Source organism: Oryzias melastigma, linkage group LG18, assembly GCF_002922805.2.
Source record: "Oryzias melastigma strain HK-1 linkage group LG18, ASM292280v2, whole genome shotgun sequence".
Classification (NCBI taxonomy): domain Eukaryota; kingdom Metazoa; phylum Chordata; class Actinopteri; order Beloniformes; family Adrianichthyidae; genus Oryzias; species Oryzias melastigma.
In genome coordinates this window covers 20064805-20081551 of record NC_050529.1, presented here as the reverse complement: position 1 = coordinate 20081551, position 16747 = coordinate 20064805, and the positions used below count along the sequence as shown (strand labels likewise).

Here is a 16747-nt window from a genome sequence, read left to right as displayed (position 1 = left end):
CCAGCTGGAGCGGCCAGTGGAGAACAGCTGCCGCGCTGACCCTCACTGACGGCAACCATCTTGCTCTGGTAAAGCGTAACATCATGTGGCATGGTGGTCTCTGCAGCACCTCAAAGGCCTCCATGTTTAACCGCCAAGTCTCTGGGAACGTCGGGATGGGGCCTCTAGGAACTCCGTGACCTTTGGTTGAAACGTTTAGGAGCTTCACAGGCTGATTACAGTGTTGTGGCCAAAGATCAAAGTGTTTGATGTCTCACACTTAACTTTATCAGGATGACACCGTGAAGCGATAAGACTGAACGACAAAGTCCAGCTTCACCGTTACATCACCACCAACCTGCACTGATCTGTGTTATGACAACAGCCTCATTCATTTTATTTCATCTTTATAACCCAACATATTCAAACATTTCACTACGTCTCCTTTGGGGCTTTGAGAACTCATGATGAAGCAGATGCTGGTTGATCTGTAAAGGTAACCACTTACCTGCACTTTAACTGTTCAATTTTATATAATGCACATTGGGGGTGTAGTGAAAAATCAAATTGGAAATATATCTCGATATTTCTTTGTATTGTTTTAAAATGCTGACTAGATGATATTTAATCAATTGTGTATGAGCATCCTGAAGAGTCTTACTTTTGTTTTCCATCTAAACCCCCGGCCACTAGTTGGCAGTAGAGCCCACTTTGAGCATCTCTACACTGCGACAAAAACAAGATCACACTAGAACCAGATTGTGTTAAATGGCTCGCATTTTCTGTTGTTGTGAGACATATACTACTCAGCTTTTTTTTCTTTTTTTTTTTGGGATGGGTACCAAACCAAACCTCTGTGCCACGTTGCAGCTAGTATCATATAAAAACAAGAGACAAAACAACGAGAGCCAAACTTTACAACTAAAGGTTCAGAATTACAGAAGTGCAGTGGTGTGATATACCGTGATACGTATCGCACCGTGAGACACGTATCGTGATACGTATCGTATCGCCAGACTCTTGCCAATACACATCCTTAGTAAATACTTGTTAATACCAGTTATAACTGTGTTATACTGCAATATACATTCATATATACAGTACTAAAGCACTCTGAATGGATGTGTAATGAAAATAATGTTGAATTATATACTATTAAGGATTATATACCTAAAAGAGACAACAATCCCACTGAATCTGATGTGAACGAAGTTCAAGGTGTTGGGTTGAATTGTAATTGCTGTGTGCGTGAATCAGAACCATTCACTCTTTTTAACATGTTCTTGTAGCATTTTTTTCTGATGATGGAGAAAATATAAAAAGAAAATTAAGCTTATAAATGCATTTCTGAGTATTTCTTTATTCAAATTGTTGTGTATCAGGAACAGACAAAAAATGCTGTTTGAAAAAGCTTGTAGATGTGATGTAGGTGCTACAGTCAGCGGGCCAAAGTCTACCTGCTCCACTCCATTCTGATGCATCCACTTGCAAACAAACAGAACCATGAACGTCTTTGTTTTCCTCATCTGAACTGGAATCTGGATCAAACTGCGGCTGAATAGCTCCAATATTGCCCCCATTACCGGTGCAACGGTAATGTTACCTTGGGGGTGTGAGGGGTTTGGGCTAAGGTTAACTACTGCCGCTCTGCAGAATCTGAGTCCTAGAAAACAATACAGACTAAAAACGGCATAATCATAACTAAAAGATCACTGGAACGCTTTCAAAATGGGTCAAAAGATGATCAGAGATGGACTTTAACCACTTTATCTGTTCTATTAGTATTAGTTTGATACAGGTGAGGAGATACTGAATATAATGAGTAACTTCAAAAGAAGCCTCTTTCTTTCTGACATATAACCTGTTGGGTTCATATCTTATCTTCATATTGATCTTAATGTATGTTTTAATTTTTTCAGATCAATTTTTTTCTAATCATGTCTTCATTTAATGCAAACGTCATGTAAATGTAAAGTAGCCACCTGTTGTGAAAAAAGACGTCTAAACTAAGGGAGGGTGGTGTGCATAAATGCACTAACTTTTTGCAAGTGGAGTCAAAATTTGTAAACAGGAGCAAATGTTAGACAACCGCTACACCCATTGGCCAGAAATCACGATGGTGAAGCATTTGTAGAAAAACATTTACATTGTTAAAATAAGACAAAAAAGTTACTTAAATTCATCATAATTATTTGGAGCAGCAATTTTAAAGTTTGATGGTCTTCTTCTCATTGCAGCAATATTTCTCCTTTCTTCACGGGACAAAAAGCTGACCTCATCCAGAGAATCTTATCAGGTTCTTCAAATCAAAAACTTTTTGTCTTAGTCTTCTCCAGAGCATCAGCTGTTGCTTAATGCTTCTCAAATCTCTGTTGGTTTGAACCTGGAACTTTTTAGGAGCTTTTAAACCTTCAATCTTTTTACCAAACCTAAAAAAAAACTCTGTTAGTTTTTTCATTATCAGCTGCATTTTGGGTATTTTATACCTAAATATCAAGGAGGAACTATGGCAGTCCTTCCCCTACACCTACATGTAGCCCTCCAAATGGAGAGCTATGGAAAAATGATGGTTTCACTACTTCACTACTCAATATACGTGTCAAAGTCGAGGCGACTGGATCCGGCCCCAGCCCGCTGGATAATTATATCTGACCCTCTGGATCATTCTATATTATGTTCTCCGATGTTCTCTTGCTAACTTGTTGAAGCAACGCGACAGTCATGGAGGCTGAGAGATAAGTTAGAAAGACTTCTGGCGTTCTAGGTTAAACACAATATTTTACATCAATCGTGTCATCATCCTCCCCCTCCCTCATGGTGCAGAACGAAATAAACCTAACAGGATAAAAAACAGAGTAAAACAGACAACAACACACATTGACAAAACCCGCATTTCAAGCCCAATCCACCCAGACGGGCAAAGGGAATGATATCCCTCTGTTCAGCCCAGGACCTATTGTGTGTTCTAGCTCCCTGCGTGATTATGTTTGACGTCCTTGATGTAGTGTGTTTGCCATTTTCTAGTGGTCTGAATCCACAATTTCAAAATGGAGAGCACTAGATATTTCCCAGAAGTCTTTGCGAAAAACTAGCATGCATCGATGCTCACTATATTAATACCACAATGCATTGCAGTAAAACAAATTTTGTTTCAATGTTATTTTTAACAAGCTAAAAACATTTTCATCATCAGAACATAGTCCATCCAGTCTTATATAAACATTGTGAAATGTTCGTGTTGATTCCATTTTCACTTTGTGAAATCGTTGACTTCATTAAAAAAAAAAAAAAAAATGATAGAAAAGTAGCGAGCATGGTGTCCGAATTACTTTTGAAATCCATTTATAGTTCTGAACTATATAGTTTTTTGGTAGTCAAGGATTAATGACATCATCACTAGTCGCCGGTTAGCTGCATTAGCATGGAGCTGCTAGCGCTCGGAAATTCATACCAACAGTGGTTGGTTCAGATTTGGCCTACATAGTTTTTGCCCTCAGGTCAGGTCAAGTACGGCAGTTTGTTGGGTCATAAAAGGGTGAAAATACAAGCAGATTGGGACCAAATCCAATTAACAACTTATTGGCAAACTGAACAATTTGGGAGTGTAGCAGGTGTCACTACAAACTGTTCAGTTTGGACTAGAGTTCATACGAGTCTATTCACACCTGTTCACTTGGACCGGACACAGAACTGAGGTGTGTCTAACCAAACAAAGAATATGTGAAAATCTAGCAAGTCATGCTTGATTTTGTGAACCTGTAACTGTTTGCAAGTTGGGACAGTAAATCTGCAAAAATGTAAGATATTGATTGGTAGAAACTGAATGACAAACATAAGACTTCCATTGCATGAAATATCCTAACAGATAATCTTTATTGATGAATTACAGTGAGTTTATACAGTATTTATTTCTTCATATAAAAACATCCATAAGTATAGAAAAAAAAAAAGCCCTTTACAAAGATGAGGCACAGCCGCTCCTCTGGTTTCTCCTGCAGAGCTCCAGACACCACGATGGGCGTCCTTGTTGACCAAAAACCTGACAGCGGCAGCTAAATAAAAACTTACACAGCAGAGAAAATGGCAAAAGTAAAATCGAGATCATTAGAGAGTCAGTTCCTGAGTCCATTTTCTTCATCGTTCCAAAGCACAGACGATGGATCCCTCTGAGATGTTTTGAAACATTCTGCTGGACGGTTATCTTCAGTATTTACATCAGTGTGATGAGAAAGTGGAGCAGAGTAACAAGTCCGGCTCATTTCTCCAAAGTTTGACGCTTTGAGGTGAAGTGCAAACAAGTAAGTCCAAGGTGACAGATTTCCCAGACAGGCGTACTCGTTCGATCAAAAACACCAAACATGCCGTCTCTCTGGTCTCAGCTGTGCTTCACGTGGGTCAGAACCAGCGCAGCAGCGTTCTTCCCGTCCTGGGTGAGGCAGGGGCTGAAAATGGGGTACACGCTCTCGTTGAACTTGTCCATGAAGGTGTACAGGTGCTGACGCGCCTTCACGTCGTAGAAGGAAACCTGTCCGGCTTCGTAATCCAGGAAGATTCCCACTTTGGTGGGGTGGAACGGCAGCATGAGGGGGAGGCGGGACGCCGCCAGGGCTTTCACCTCACCGTCCTTCAGCCACAGGCACCAGTAGCCCCCCTCGGGACACAGCTTGATCTCGCCCTTCCGGCGTGCCGAGCCCCGGGCCACGCCGAGGGTCCAGGCGGTCTTGCGTGCCACGTCCACCTCCCAGTAGTGGCGCCCCGAGCTGAAGCCCTCCCGAGCCAGGATGAAGAGCGCCGGGCTGAAGCGCTTGGGCCCGTCGGAGTGGGAAACCTTGCGCTCCTCGTATTTGACCTGCTGACCGTCCTCTGACACCACCAGGTTCTTCTGGGCGGTGATCGGGTCAAGAATCACCTCACCTAGCAGAACAGAATTTGGGTCAAAATCAGTGAAGTAAAAAAATCTAAAGTTTATCTAAAACTGTGGAGATTTGGCTCCACCTAGTGGACATCCAAAGAAACTGAACTTCTATCACTGTTTTCTCCTCCACAGAGGGGTCCAAGTGGGAGTGTTACTCACCTGCATAGTTCTGCACCTTCCGGAGCTCTGAAACAGAGAAGCAGAGACACAATGAGGGAGGGAGGACACCGCAGGCGCTCGGCGCATACGTCCCAGCAGATGGTCGGAGTGGGCGTTAAACACGCACATCCCATCCAGAGACGTAAAAAGCTCCAGACATGTGTTTCCGTGTGGCCGAGCTGCTGGCGGCATCAACACCACCTCCATCTGTGCGGCCGTCTTGGCCGTGCGAACGTGTTAGCGTGCTGCAAAAATGAGCCGCTTTCTGATGCATGTGCTGACCTACATATGTCTGCGCTGGATTCAGCCTCGTGTTGGAGCGTTCTATCAGACAGACAGGGAACGTTCTAACACTGCATGGGAAATTAGAGCGAAAAAGAGGAAAAAAAATGGACTGCCAATGTATTTTGAAACTCTCCTTATAGTTAAAAACGCTTTAATTGATACAGTAGTGCTATCATTTATCACATAAAATGTGTTTTTATGCCTTAAAATACAAACTTCCTGAAGTATTTGCACATCCATTAATACTGTTTTTACATTTCTTTATTTTGAGTTTTTCTTTTTTTTTTATATTGAAATCTTTATCATTGTGTTTGAGTGTTTTTGCTGTGACCACACACATTTTGTTTTTTAGCACTGCATGATTCAATCCAATGCATGACCTTGCGTTTCCATGGCGACTGTAAACCTGTACAGCAGAAAAGGTGGGGTTTCTGAGCCTCACCTTTGCCGTACAAGAGCTTCAGCTCCTCCTGGAACTTGTCCACCAGGCTGCTGACGGAGGTGCGGATGGTTCCCAGGTAGAGGTCGGTGTTGATGCTGACCGATGACCAGTCGGTGTGCTCTGGTGACGGTGACAATGTCGTAATGTTCTGAGGGAGATAAAAAAAAATGTAAATACATTCTGGGGTGTGATTATGATGATGCTTTTCTTTGTTTCCTTGATTCGTTTTTTTTTTCTAAATGTGGGTCTGGCTTTGTGCCGCACCGACTTCAAAGGCATCTTTGGCGTTTGTGCTTCATAAACAGTCCAGGATGAAGGGAAATAATGACAACTGCTGCTTCAGTTCAAGGAGAGCTTTGATGCTGCGTCTCCTAGCAACCCCAGGTGATGCAGCATGAAGGCCACTCCGGATGAATGTGAGTTTCTCTCAAACTCCAGTACCTGAAGGAAAACCACTTTGTCCTTGGTGTGAGCGTGGGCCTCCAACTCCTGGCTCCTCCTCTTCAGCTGGCTCAGTTCGTTTTCCAGACCTCTAGCCAGCTCCTGAGCGTGGCGCTCCGCCTCCCGCTGCCGCATGGCGATCAGCTCCACCAGCTCCGCCTGGCTCTGCTCCACCAGCCGCTGCAGCTCGGCGTACACCTGCCAGCTGTCCTCCAGTTCCTTCTGAGCGCCGGCCTGCGGGGAAACCAGCAATTTCGCGGTCAGCGATAAGCCCGCTGAGAGCGTTATCGGTGTTATGATCCAACGGCGGGAGGCTCTGCGGGGTTACATCATGAGGGACAACCTTGACTTGTGGACTTTTCAAACAACCCAACGAGCCTGGATGATAATAGTGAGGGCACACCTTTTTCTCTGAATTGGAAATGAAACTTTACTACCTCTTATGTGAAAGTGTTTGATAACACATAAAAATAAATAAATAAAGACCGTTTTTTGGAGCCATCAGACCTGTCAGTAAAGTGATTTAAATGGTTCCTCTTCATGTAATAAAACATGTGACCGCCATCATTAAATGAGACAAAGAAGGAAATTACTATAAAAAAAATCCTGAATTATGGAATTAGAAAATTAGAGGATAAACACTTTTTTTAGTACTTTTTGAAAATCATTTTGAGTTTAGGTGAAAATATATATTTATTGTGTAAAAATGCATAAGTAAAAAGATTAGGGATAAAAATTAACAGGATTTTTTATCTTCCTGCTCCTTTTTTGTGCACTTTTTCACTCGGAAAATTTAACTTTTTTTTTTTTTTTTTTTAATATAAAAGAAAATCAATTCAAAAGGAAATCAACCTGCAGCTCCAGAGCCTCATGTGGCTCTTTGGCTTGTAATAATTAATTTATGTTTACATTTTTGACATTTCAAATAGTCCTAACTGATTAAAATGATGGTATAAGGTCTAATCAACTGTCAGAGTAGTTTATAATCAGAGTGACATTATCGTATTGCATTTACATGTAAATATTTTAAAATAATTTTGTCATGTTTTTATTCATTAGTAAAAGAACAAAAATTATGACACAAAAGTCATAATGATAGAAAATCTCCTGTTTCTTGCATTTTTTAAGTAATTCTTCTGCAGCTGGAGGATCTGATTAGACACAGGATGTGTTTTATTTTGAAAGGAATGTACTTTTGTCAAAAGTGAAAGAATTTACATTTGTTATAAATAAAAAAAAGCTCAAATGTAGAGAACGTTTCATTTCAAAGCTATTTTTTATATAAATGAATTAATGACCACAAAAACATAAATAAAGTATTTTTTTCCAATTTGAGGTGAAACTTTGCAGCTTTTACTGAGTTTTCGTCCCATTAGAACCTGAACTAAATGGATCTTTTAGCGTTAAAGGTTGCAGACCCCTGAATGAATCTATCACATCTTTTTTGGAAATCAATTCTGCATCAAGCATGACGGAGAACCAACAAAAAGGAAAACATCTGATTAACTAATATACAAACTTTAATGAATTATCATAACTATAGGGCAGTTATAGGATGATTACTAGAAACTTGGAGGGACGTTTTCTTTGTGTTTTCATATATTGTGTTATCTATAAAGTGTCTGGTACATACATAAACTTTAAAACTGGTTCATTTTTATATATATTTTTTTCATTTGAAATACTCAAAAGTTTCAATTTTTTACTTTTTTAAATGAATTTTTTGTTATCACTAAACTATACAGTAAAAACTGATACACTGGATCATTTATTCAAAGTTCTGTAATTTCTTACAAAATACTAGTTTTTGATCAAATTAAAACTTTTGATTTGAGTAAACCACTAACTCAACATTTTAATTTGATGCAAACTAATCAGTTTAAATGTAAAACAATAACAGAACTATTAATAATAATAAAAAAAAATCATTAAATTTATAAGGACACTTTACAATAAAAAATGACACAGTTTAATCACAAGATTAAAATTGTTACAATTATAAAGACTTTTTAGAAACAAAACCAAAACAATATGACATGTTAAACAGATGAGTTTTGAATTTAGTTGATCCAATGTTTCACTTTTTACAGTGTATACTTCTTTTTCTTAAACCTTCAAAGAAAAACGTCCCTTTAGTTCAATGGAAAAACTCTGCTTTGTGTTTGGGTCGCGTTCGTGTTGGAAGGAGATTGAATCGGTTTTGTTACTTAAACGTGTTTTTTGGTTCAGTTTTAATGGAAGTCGATGGTGTTGCTCTTAAGCGACTGAAGCCGTTCTGCTTCAATAAAACATCCATCAGCAGTTAAACAGTAACAAAGCTGCTGCAGTTTCATTTACTCCACCTCAGTGACTGGTCGGACAGGTTTAACCCCTTCCTGCTCTGACCTGAAGTGGAAAAATAAAAACTTTACAATACTCAAAATCTCAAAGTTTCCTCAAACCACTCTCTAAAACTAATTTTTCCCTCATATGTTGCTCACGTTTTGTGTTTATCAGCCCTCTAAGGAGGAGGAGGAGGGTGTATGTTTGCGGAGGCGTTCACCTCTGTAACCCAACACTCACTGTATTTAGATGGAGATAAAACACACAAAAAGTAGCAGGTTACACTTGTAAAAAAAAAAAAGTCTGTTTTCTCAAACCAGTTAGGAATCCTAAAAATAAAACAGGCCACTCGCGCAGGGCGAGGTTTGATCAGATGGTATGTGTGGGGTTTGGCTCGTTCATCTGACGGAAAAGCCTTCAGGCGCCGTCCTCCATGCCTGCCTTTGTGCTGCTCTTACTGCACGGCGCTCGTGACCCGTAATATAAAGGCCTGTACTGGTCTCACCGGTCCGACTGGAGTCTGTGAGGCAAACGCGCTACACTGGCTCACCTCCTTCTTTATCAACGCCAAGCACGACAGGTATGAGGCCGACGGAGGGCAACGTCCTCCTCGGCTTTGTTTCATAACAGACCTGCGCGTCGCTCTGATCAACAGCTAAGTCATGGTTTATGAGTTTATGACGGCACTCAATCTACATGGGAAATATTTACCACGGAGGTTTGGGTGTGAAAGTCTCACAGGGATCACTTATAGTTGAAACGACCTGGATTTAAAGTCACAGTAGTTTATTACCCTTAATATAAGACTCATATTTTAATGAGGTCATGTTATTTAAAAAAATTTGTTTTTTAAATCTTTGAGATATTTTGACTAAATGTATCTGTCAGAAATTAACCGGCAGCACTTTTTGAAGCCCTAAAACATTTATAAAGGTAAAAAGGTTGATAGGTTCTCTAAAAAAAACTTATTTTTAACTGTATATCTACCTGAGACCAGAGTGCATCAATGCTCACTACATTAGCAAATATAGACCACAATGCATTGTGTTTGAACATTTTTTGCAAAGAAAACATGTTTGAATACATATTTTGGTAATAAACCATCAACGTTTTTATTATCAGAACACAGTGGAGTCATAAATAGACGTCGCATAATGTTCGCATTAATTAGATTTTAACTTGGTGAAATTGGTGATCTTATATCCGCCAATTAGAAAGAAACACTGTATAGTTTTAGGAATTAGGACGGGAATTCAGACACAGTCTTGGACTTCCAGTTTGAAGCTTCTTTGAAAACAATATTGACTGTACCCTGTTTGGTTCTTAAATTTTTTAAAAAAAAATTAGAATTTCTACGTGGCTTTAGACACATTCAAATCTATTTCCAGTCATTCTGAAAAGTTTTCACCAGAGCCCAAAGCTATGTTCAAACACCCCCGGGAACGCGCATTCATGTGACCACTTCCAATAGAAACTATGTTTACACGCAGATACAGAAGTTTCAGGCTTATACGTTCCAAACTCACGTCCGTTCGTAGCTACACAACTTTCTATGATCGCTTTTGGCTCCACATACAAAACCTGCAACTACTGATTGTGAGTTGAAAGATAAACCAGGTTCAACTTTGACCAATCAAGGACTTGGTTTTGGTAGTAACATGTGGATGGGGTCCATTTTTATTCATGAGAGTACCAACTGTTTTAAAATTATTAATGAAGAAGAAATGAATACTTGTGGTTTGTACGTGGCTGGAATTCTATGACACCAAATCTTTCATAGATCGGAATGAAAAAGTCTGGAGGAATATTTTTGCGATATTTGCATCGCTTGAATTTTCTGCACCAAGCCTCTTGCTAAAACTTCAAAAAATTAAAGGTCGTGATGTCACCACGCTGTATCTACGTTAGTGGGGTTGTTTTAGACCACAATCCCTGGTGTCAGGAGATGAATTCAGATTCTCTCTTCAGGTCTGATCTAAACAAAAGACTCACCTTTATGACTTTTATGGACTGTTTGATCTCCTCCAGTTTCTTGGATCTTTCTTTGATCAGATGCTTCAGCTCAGACCGCTTCTTCCCCAGATTATTCTGGAACAAGAAAACCAAAGAAGTCACAAATCTGTGACCGAGTCCTTCAGTGACAACGGAGGTTTCGGCAGCTCACCGTCTTCTTCTTGTACTCGTGGTCGATGGACGTGATGTCGTGGGACTTGTGCGAGGCCTCGGCGCAGGCGCTGCAGATGCAGATGTGGTCCGTGCGGCAGTACACGTCCAGGAGGCGCTCGTGTTTCTTGCAGATCTTCTCCGCCAGGTTGAAGGTGGGCTCGATCAGGCGGTGTGACATGAGAGTCTTCACCTGGACGAGGAACACAGTCATTCTAAGAGGTCGCACGCGGACATAATACAAGCTGGTTCAGAGGTAACAAGGTGAAGGAGATCAGAACCTGAACTCCTTTAACCTTTGGGGTAAGGAAATGGGTCAAAGAAAAGACCAAACCTTCTTGTGATGTCTCAGGTGAGAGTCACAGAACGATCCGGCACAGTTCACGCAAGACTTCAGCGCCTTCAGCTTCCTTCCAATGCAGGCATCACAGGGAACCTCTCCGGGCTGGGCAAACTCGCCAGTATCCAGCCCCGCAAGGTCGGGGTGTCCCCCATCTGAGCCCGCATTTATGGAGCCCTTCTGCGATGGACTCGTCCCGGAACCACTGGCAACCGTCAGGCCCTGGAACTGCGAGCAAATTTCGGCCAGAACCCGGTTGACACTCATCTCGGGTTTGCGGTTGTAGGCCTTCTTGCACATGGGGCACAGGAACTTCTTGCTGTGGTTCCAGTAGCCCTGGAGGCAGGCCTTGCAGAAGCTGTGGCCGCAGGGTGTGGAGACGGGCTCCAGGAACACCTCCAGACAGATGGAGCAGGTGAACTGGTCCTCCGAGAGGACTCCTGTGGAGCGGATACCTGCGGACCGAGTGAAGGAATCAGCTTTTACTGGAGTATTCATGGAATACTTAACTACATACACCAAAAAGACAAACATCTGAAAACTTCTCAACTCAAAAAACCAAAAAAGGTTTTGCAAACAAATCATCAAAGAATCTCGATTTCTGGGATCGTCAGAAACACTAAAATTGTGTTTGGCTCTGGCTTCAGAGGGCAGCTGGATGAGTCAAACTGAAGAATGAAGAACCACCTTCTCTTATCCAACAACAACATATCAAAACAGCTCACATGAAGACTTTAGAGGGAGGAAGTGTCGTTCGGTTCTCTGATGGCAAACAGAACAGTTGAGGAATGCAGACGATCAGGATCGCCTTTGCAGACAAACAACTACAAATCCTCACTGACGGCTTTTCTTTCTCCTTTTTCACATTTAAATCTGAGCACATCTTCATCATAAAACTCTTTTTTACATATTAAGTTTCTCCTTTAACACAAAGAAGCCACTAGCAAATATTTCCAATCAAAGCACAGAATCTGACAAATATCTTTTTTTAAAGTGTCATTTTCATAGATTATTTCTTCAACAAAATCCACAGATGATTCATTCAAAAAAAACTGAAAAGGGAAAAACTCACTCATGTTTGTCGGCGGTTGAAGGCTCCTTTCTTCCTCCTCTTCCTCCTCTCTGCTGTGACTCTGACTCCAACAGGTGCTCAGCTCTTCCTGAAACTCACAGCGCTCCTCCCACTCTGAGAGGGACACGCCCACACATAGCAGAGCCCCTCCCACAGCCATCACCTGACAGTCTGAGCAGCTCACAGAGGAACTCCTTCACAGGCTGAAAGTGACCTACAAATATAGGTTTTCCAGTTAAAACGTGTTAAACATTAAAAAATGTTTCTTTTACTTCAAAGTTAAAACTTTTTCTAGTAAAACTTAAACTTGACAAAACATAAAGGAAATTTACATAGTAAATTTTAATGTATTTTCTTACCATAATGTTATTTTTGACAGATTTCTACCATTTAAACACTAGAAGCTTCACAAAAGAAGTAGAAAAATCAAGATCAAGAGAAAACATGCACAGATTTTCCTTAATAATGTGATAAATTGTCTTTATTACTACAACAGTGTACATCATAATAAAGCAGATAAATTAAAACTTGTGAAGTCCCAGAAAAGCACATTTTTCGTGTTGTTGCATGAGTGGAGATGCATGCTGACGCGTCCTCCTCTTTAGACGGAGTGTGCATTTTTTTTAACTGCTACATGCTGACCTGCCCCCCCCCCCTCCTCAATCTGCGGCGACTGTGCCAATGTTTCTATGAGGTGATAAAAGCCTACAGTTGCATAAGCACCATTTGCTGAGGGGCACTTAAGTGAGATTAGCCTGCAGGACTTTTAGTCTTCTTGGCAAACCGCACAAGCAGAGGAGAGGTGAAACTTTTATGCTGTCCCGCCACTAAAAAGCACCAGATGTTATCTCTGCACCTCTTGGTGGCAACATTTAGGGAAAAAATGCATTTATTGTGAAAGAAGTTTGTCCTGTGCAGACAGAAAATGTCTTTTAAGCTCTCACTTAGGTAAGACGTCCAGACCAGACTCCCAGCAGATGGTGGCTCTTTTCTTCCGCCTGTGATCCGTTCTCCAAATGTTAATGAGTTTTGAAAAGTAGAAGAGTTTTCTGGTTGCAGGAAACTTTTTTTGCACCAGAAACCTTTGTGGGGCTTCTCTGAAGCTTCTGTTTCTTCAGACTGAGCTCTTCTGATCCTCATTGGCACACAGGACGGCTCTGCAGAACCAAATATTTACAAAATATTGTTTCTATGTTGCATTAGCAGAGATTTTCCTTGAGATTTTCCTAGAAAAAAACACCATCAGGATGTATTTTACTAGGGCGAAGTATCGGTTATAATTTCCAAAAACAATTTGATTCGATTCATAAAAGCCTGAATAGATTTAATTCCGATTTTTTTCGATTCTTCAATTCAATTCCAATTTAAGTTTACACATTTATACACATTTGTTTAGAAATACATTAAAAATCTATTATTTAATTTGAATATATTTATATTAATCTATTACAGTTCTTGTAAAATGTATTAATGAAATAATGAGATTGTTAATATCATACAGAGTTACATAGATTCTCTAAAGGAGAATTCTAACAAAAATGTTCTGATCATGAACATTGTAAACATTGTTCTTCTTCTCCTGGAGGACGTTTCAGTTTGGCCACTAGGTGGCGATCGCGCTATAGAAGTATACTTTATTCAAGAAGAAGACAGCAGTATGAGGGGAAAAAACGAAGTTTCAGACCACAAATAGTTACTTTAAACAATATTTCCTTAGAAGAGTTTGGAAATTAATTGCCTCTAACTAAATAAAGATATTAATTTACTCAGCAATGTATTTTTTTGGTCGACCGAATGTTAGCATTAGCCGTCCTATGGGAAATTCTATTGAACGTTACTTTTACCTTTAGTAGAGGCCTAATTGGCAAAAAATAAGCTTGTTGCTTAATTACAAGCTGAACCCCAAATTAGCATAAAATTCCTTGGTAAATTAAATCAGCCAAAAACATTAGCATGTTGCTAAAATAGAAGCTAAACTCTAAATTAGCCTAAAAAACCAAGTAGATAACAAATCAGCAAAAAATGTTAGCATATTGCTTAAATATTAGCTAAACTCCAAATTAGCATAAAACTCCTCAGTAAACTAAGTTAGTAAAAAACGTTAGCCTGTTGCTAAAATACAAGCTAAACTCTAAATTAACCTAAAAACCCCAGTAGATAACAAATTAGCCAAAAATGTTAACATGTTTAAATAATATCTCTTTTTTAAAAATTATTAATAATTTATTTTTCTTCATCCAGAGAGCCTCCATGGAGAGATAGAAGAGCCACATGTGGCTCTGGAGCCGCAGGTTGTAGACCCCTGGACTAAACAGATGGATGACAGGAAATGGGGGCGGGCTAATCCACACCAAAAGTCCCACCCACAACTCAGAGAGGAATTTTTAATGAACTCCTGCCCTTCTGCAGAAACTATGTCCTAGAAAACAACACAGATTTCTTGATTTTATCAAAAAAATGTCATAATTATAATGAAACTAGATCAAAAGCTGATTGGAGTGGGACTTAAACTGTAAAAAAAGACTCAGCTTGATGCTTTAAGACGAAAGGTGAGGTTGAAAATATAGAATGCTGTTTTGTTGCCTATAAAAACGTAACTTTTTTTTCTTTAAGTTTTATGAAATCCAAACGCAAAATATGAAGAGAAATAAATTCCTTTACTTTTTGCGACCTTGTAAAGATTTTTGATTTAATTGAAAAACTCCAGTCAAATCTACATAATCAGATGTTTTTTTTAACATAACTTAATCAGGCAGCGGGACTTTTCTTCCTGAAGTCTAGAGTGGTTTCCTGATTCTACAGCACATCAGTTGTCAGCTCAGCATCACAAATGTCAGATAAAGAGACGTTAGAGGACGTTTCTGCTCGCTTTTCTTTCTTTTTTAAACAGGAAAAGGCGTTCTTTCATCCCCACAGAAAGGCGGACTCCCGCTCAGACCTGCTCCTCCATCATCAACAGCGGCTGAGCCTCCTCTTTTCTTCACTCCTTAATCTTTTTCCTCCGCTCGGAGATCAGCTCATCAAATCTCGTTTGTTCTCCTTCTCCAACTTTTCTGCTCGGCTTCGTGGATTTAATCACAAACTTGAAAGCTGGAGAGCTTTCCTCCGTTCGCTTAAAATTCAGGCTTAAAAATAATAACTGTGAGCATCTCCACGGGATGATCTGCTGAAACTGAGACTATGAACTGTCTAGCTTTAGTTTACAGATCTGTGAAGGTTTCTTGTTTCAAACTTGCATCTTCAGTTTCTCCTGCCCTGCTATGTTTCAAAAGAAAAGTAAAAAAAAAAAAGTTTAGCTTAAATTTAGAAAACATAATCTGCTTCCTCAAAACGATTTAATTTATGCTCAATTCCATTTGTGATAATCCACACAGTTTAATTGTGAGTCTTTTTTTCCTCTGATCATCCTCTCATGTCGGATCAGAACCATCTCGTGGACTGTTTGACAGAGTCCATCACTTCTGCGTTCTGAAAATCCCCGTCAGCAGGGGGTCAGAGGTCACAGCTGTACATCCATAACAGCAGAACATGTTTGAAGTTCAGATTGAGGCCAGAGCTTTAATCCACATAAAAAGTTAATCCTTAAAGAGTAAGCTGCTGTTCAAACAACAAAACAGCACCAAATGTCCCAAAGGTTTTGATTTGCTCCTCAGAAAAAAGGAATTGAACTTTTTATATTGTAAATATCCAGAGGTGAGCAAAAATTATGCAGCTTTTTTTTTCCTTTTTTTTTATTTTTTATTTTACAGATGGATCATTTAATCCTACTGAATGCTTAATTTCCCTAAAATTGGGTTTGTGTTTTTTTTTTTATTTTTTGACCTTTTTGTTTTGAACTTGAAAGAATCTGCGCTGAAGACTTTAGGTCGGGGGTGTCCAAACATTTTTTTACAAATTGGGACAGATTTGGTGAGGTGAAAATGTGTGAGGGCCAACAAGTCCAATATCCCGCCCTTTATCACAAGACAATGCCTCAATGGGCTTCATGCCAACAGTTGTACAGAAGCAGAAGGTCGGTCATAAAATATAAACAATAACTAATTGCTGAACTAAACTAACAGACTAAATAATCTGGTTATCCCTGGCCTTAGACCCTCCTTCCCAGTAAGGAAAAACTCCTAAAAAAAATAAACTGGTTCAGGGATGTCCACATGTAGGAGAGATCCTATCCCCAATTTCCAGGCGATTTACCAGGACTATAAAAGAAGAATGATCTTATCTAACTTTATAACCGCGTATTTGAATAGAGTTCAGCCAGATAGGACTTGGGGACAGATGACATAAGAACATGAAATACAAATGAACTATTTAATGAAAATGAATTACAATGGGATACTTTTCATTTCTTAAAAAACAAATAAACAAATGCATGTACATAAATGTTCATAAAGTTACTGTGAATTTTATGTTTAATCTGTCTAGGACAAAAAAAAAACTTTTGTCAACAATAAATCTGGGCTATTATGAAATATTACATATTATTCTCTATTGAATGAGTATGAAGAGGAAAAAACACAAAGAGTTATCTTATGTAAAACAATAGGTCGGTTAAATGCATGATCGGTATGTAATTATCAAGGTTTGATTGCCAGGGTGTTCGGTGAGCTTCCTTCAGTGTACGTCTCTGGA

At 39.6% G+C, this 16747-nt stretch overlaps 1 protein-coding gene across 1 annotated transcript; it reads right to left on the bottom strand.

The window, feature by feature from the left end:
• Positions 1 to 3823: 3823 nt before the first annotated feature.
• btr12 (bloodthirsty-related gene family, member 12) lies at positions 3824 to 12288 on the bottom strand. Its single transcript, XM_024288360.2, has 8 exons — positions 12119 to 12288; positions 11041 to 11501; positions 10708 to 10899; positions 10536 to 10631; positions 6222 to 6455; positions 5781 to 5928; positions 5054 to 5080; positions 3824 to 4893 (listed from the first exon to the last, which is right to left on the bottom strand). The coding sequence occupies exons 1-8, from the start codon at positions 12276 to 12278 to the stop codon at positions 4355 to 4357; spliced, it is 1857 nt and encodes a 618-aa protein (XP_024144128.2). The 5' UTR covers positions 12279 to 12288; the 3' UTR covers positions 3824 to 4354.
• Positions 12289 to 16747: the final 4459 nt, after the last annotated feature.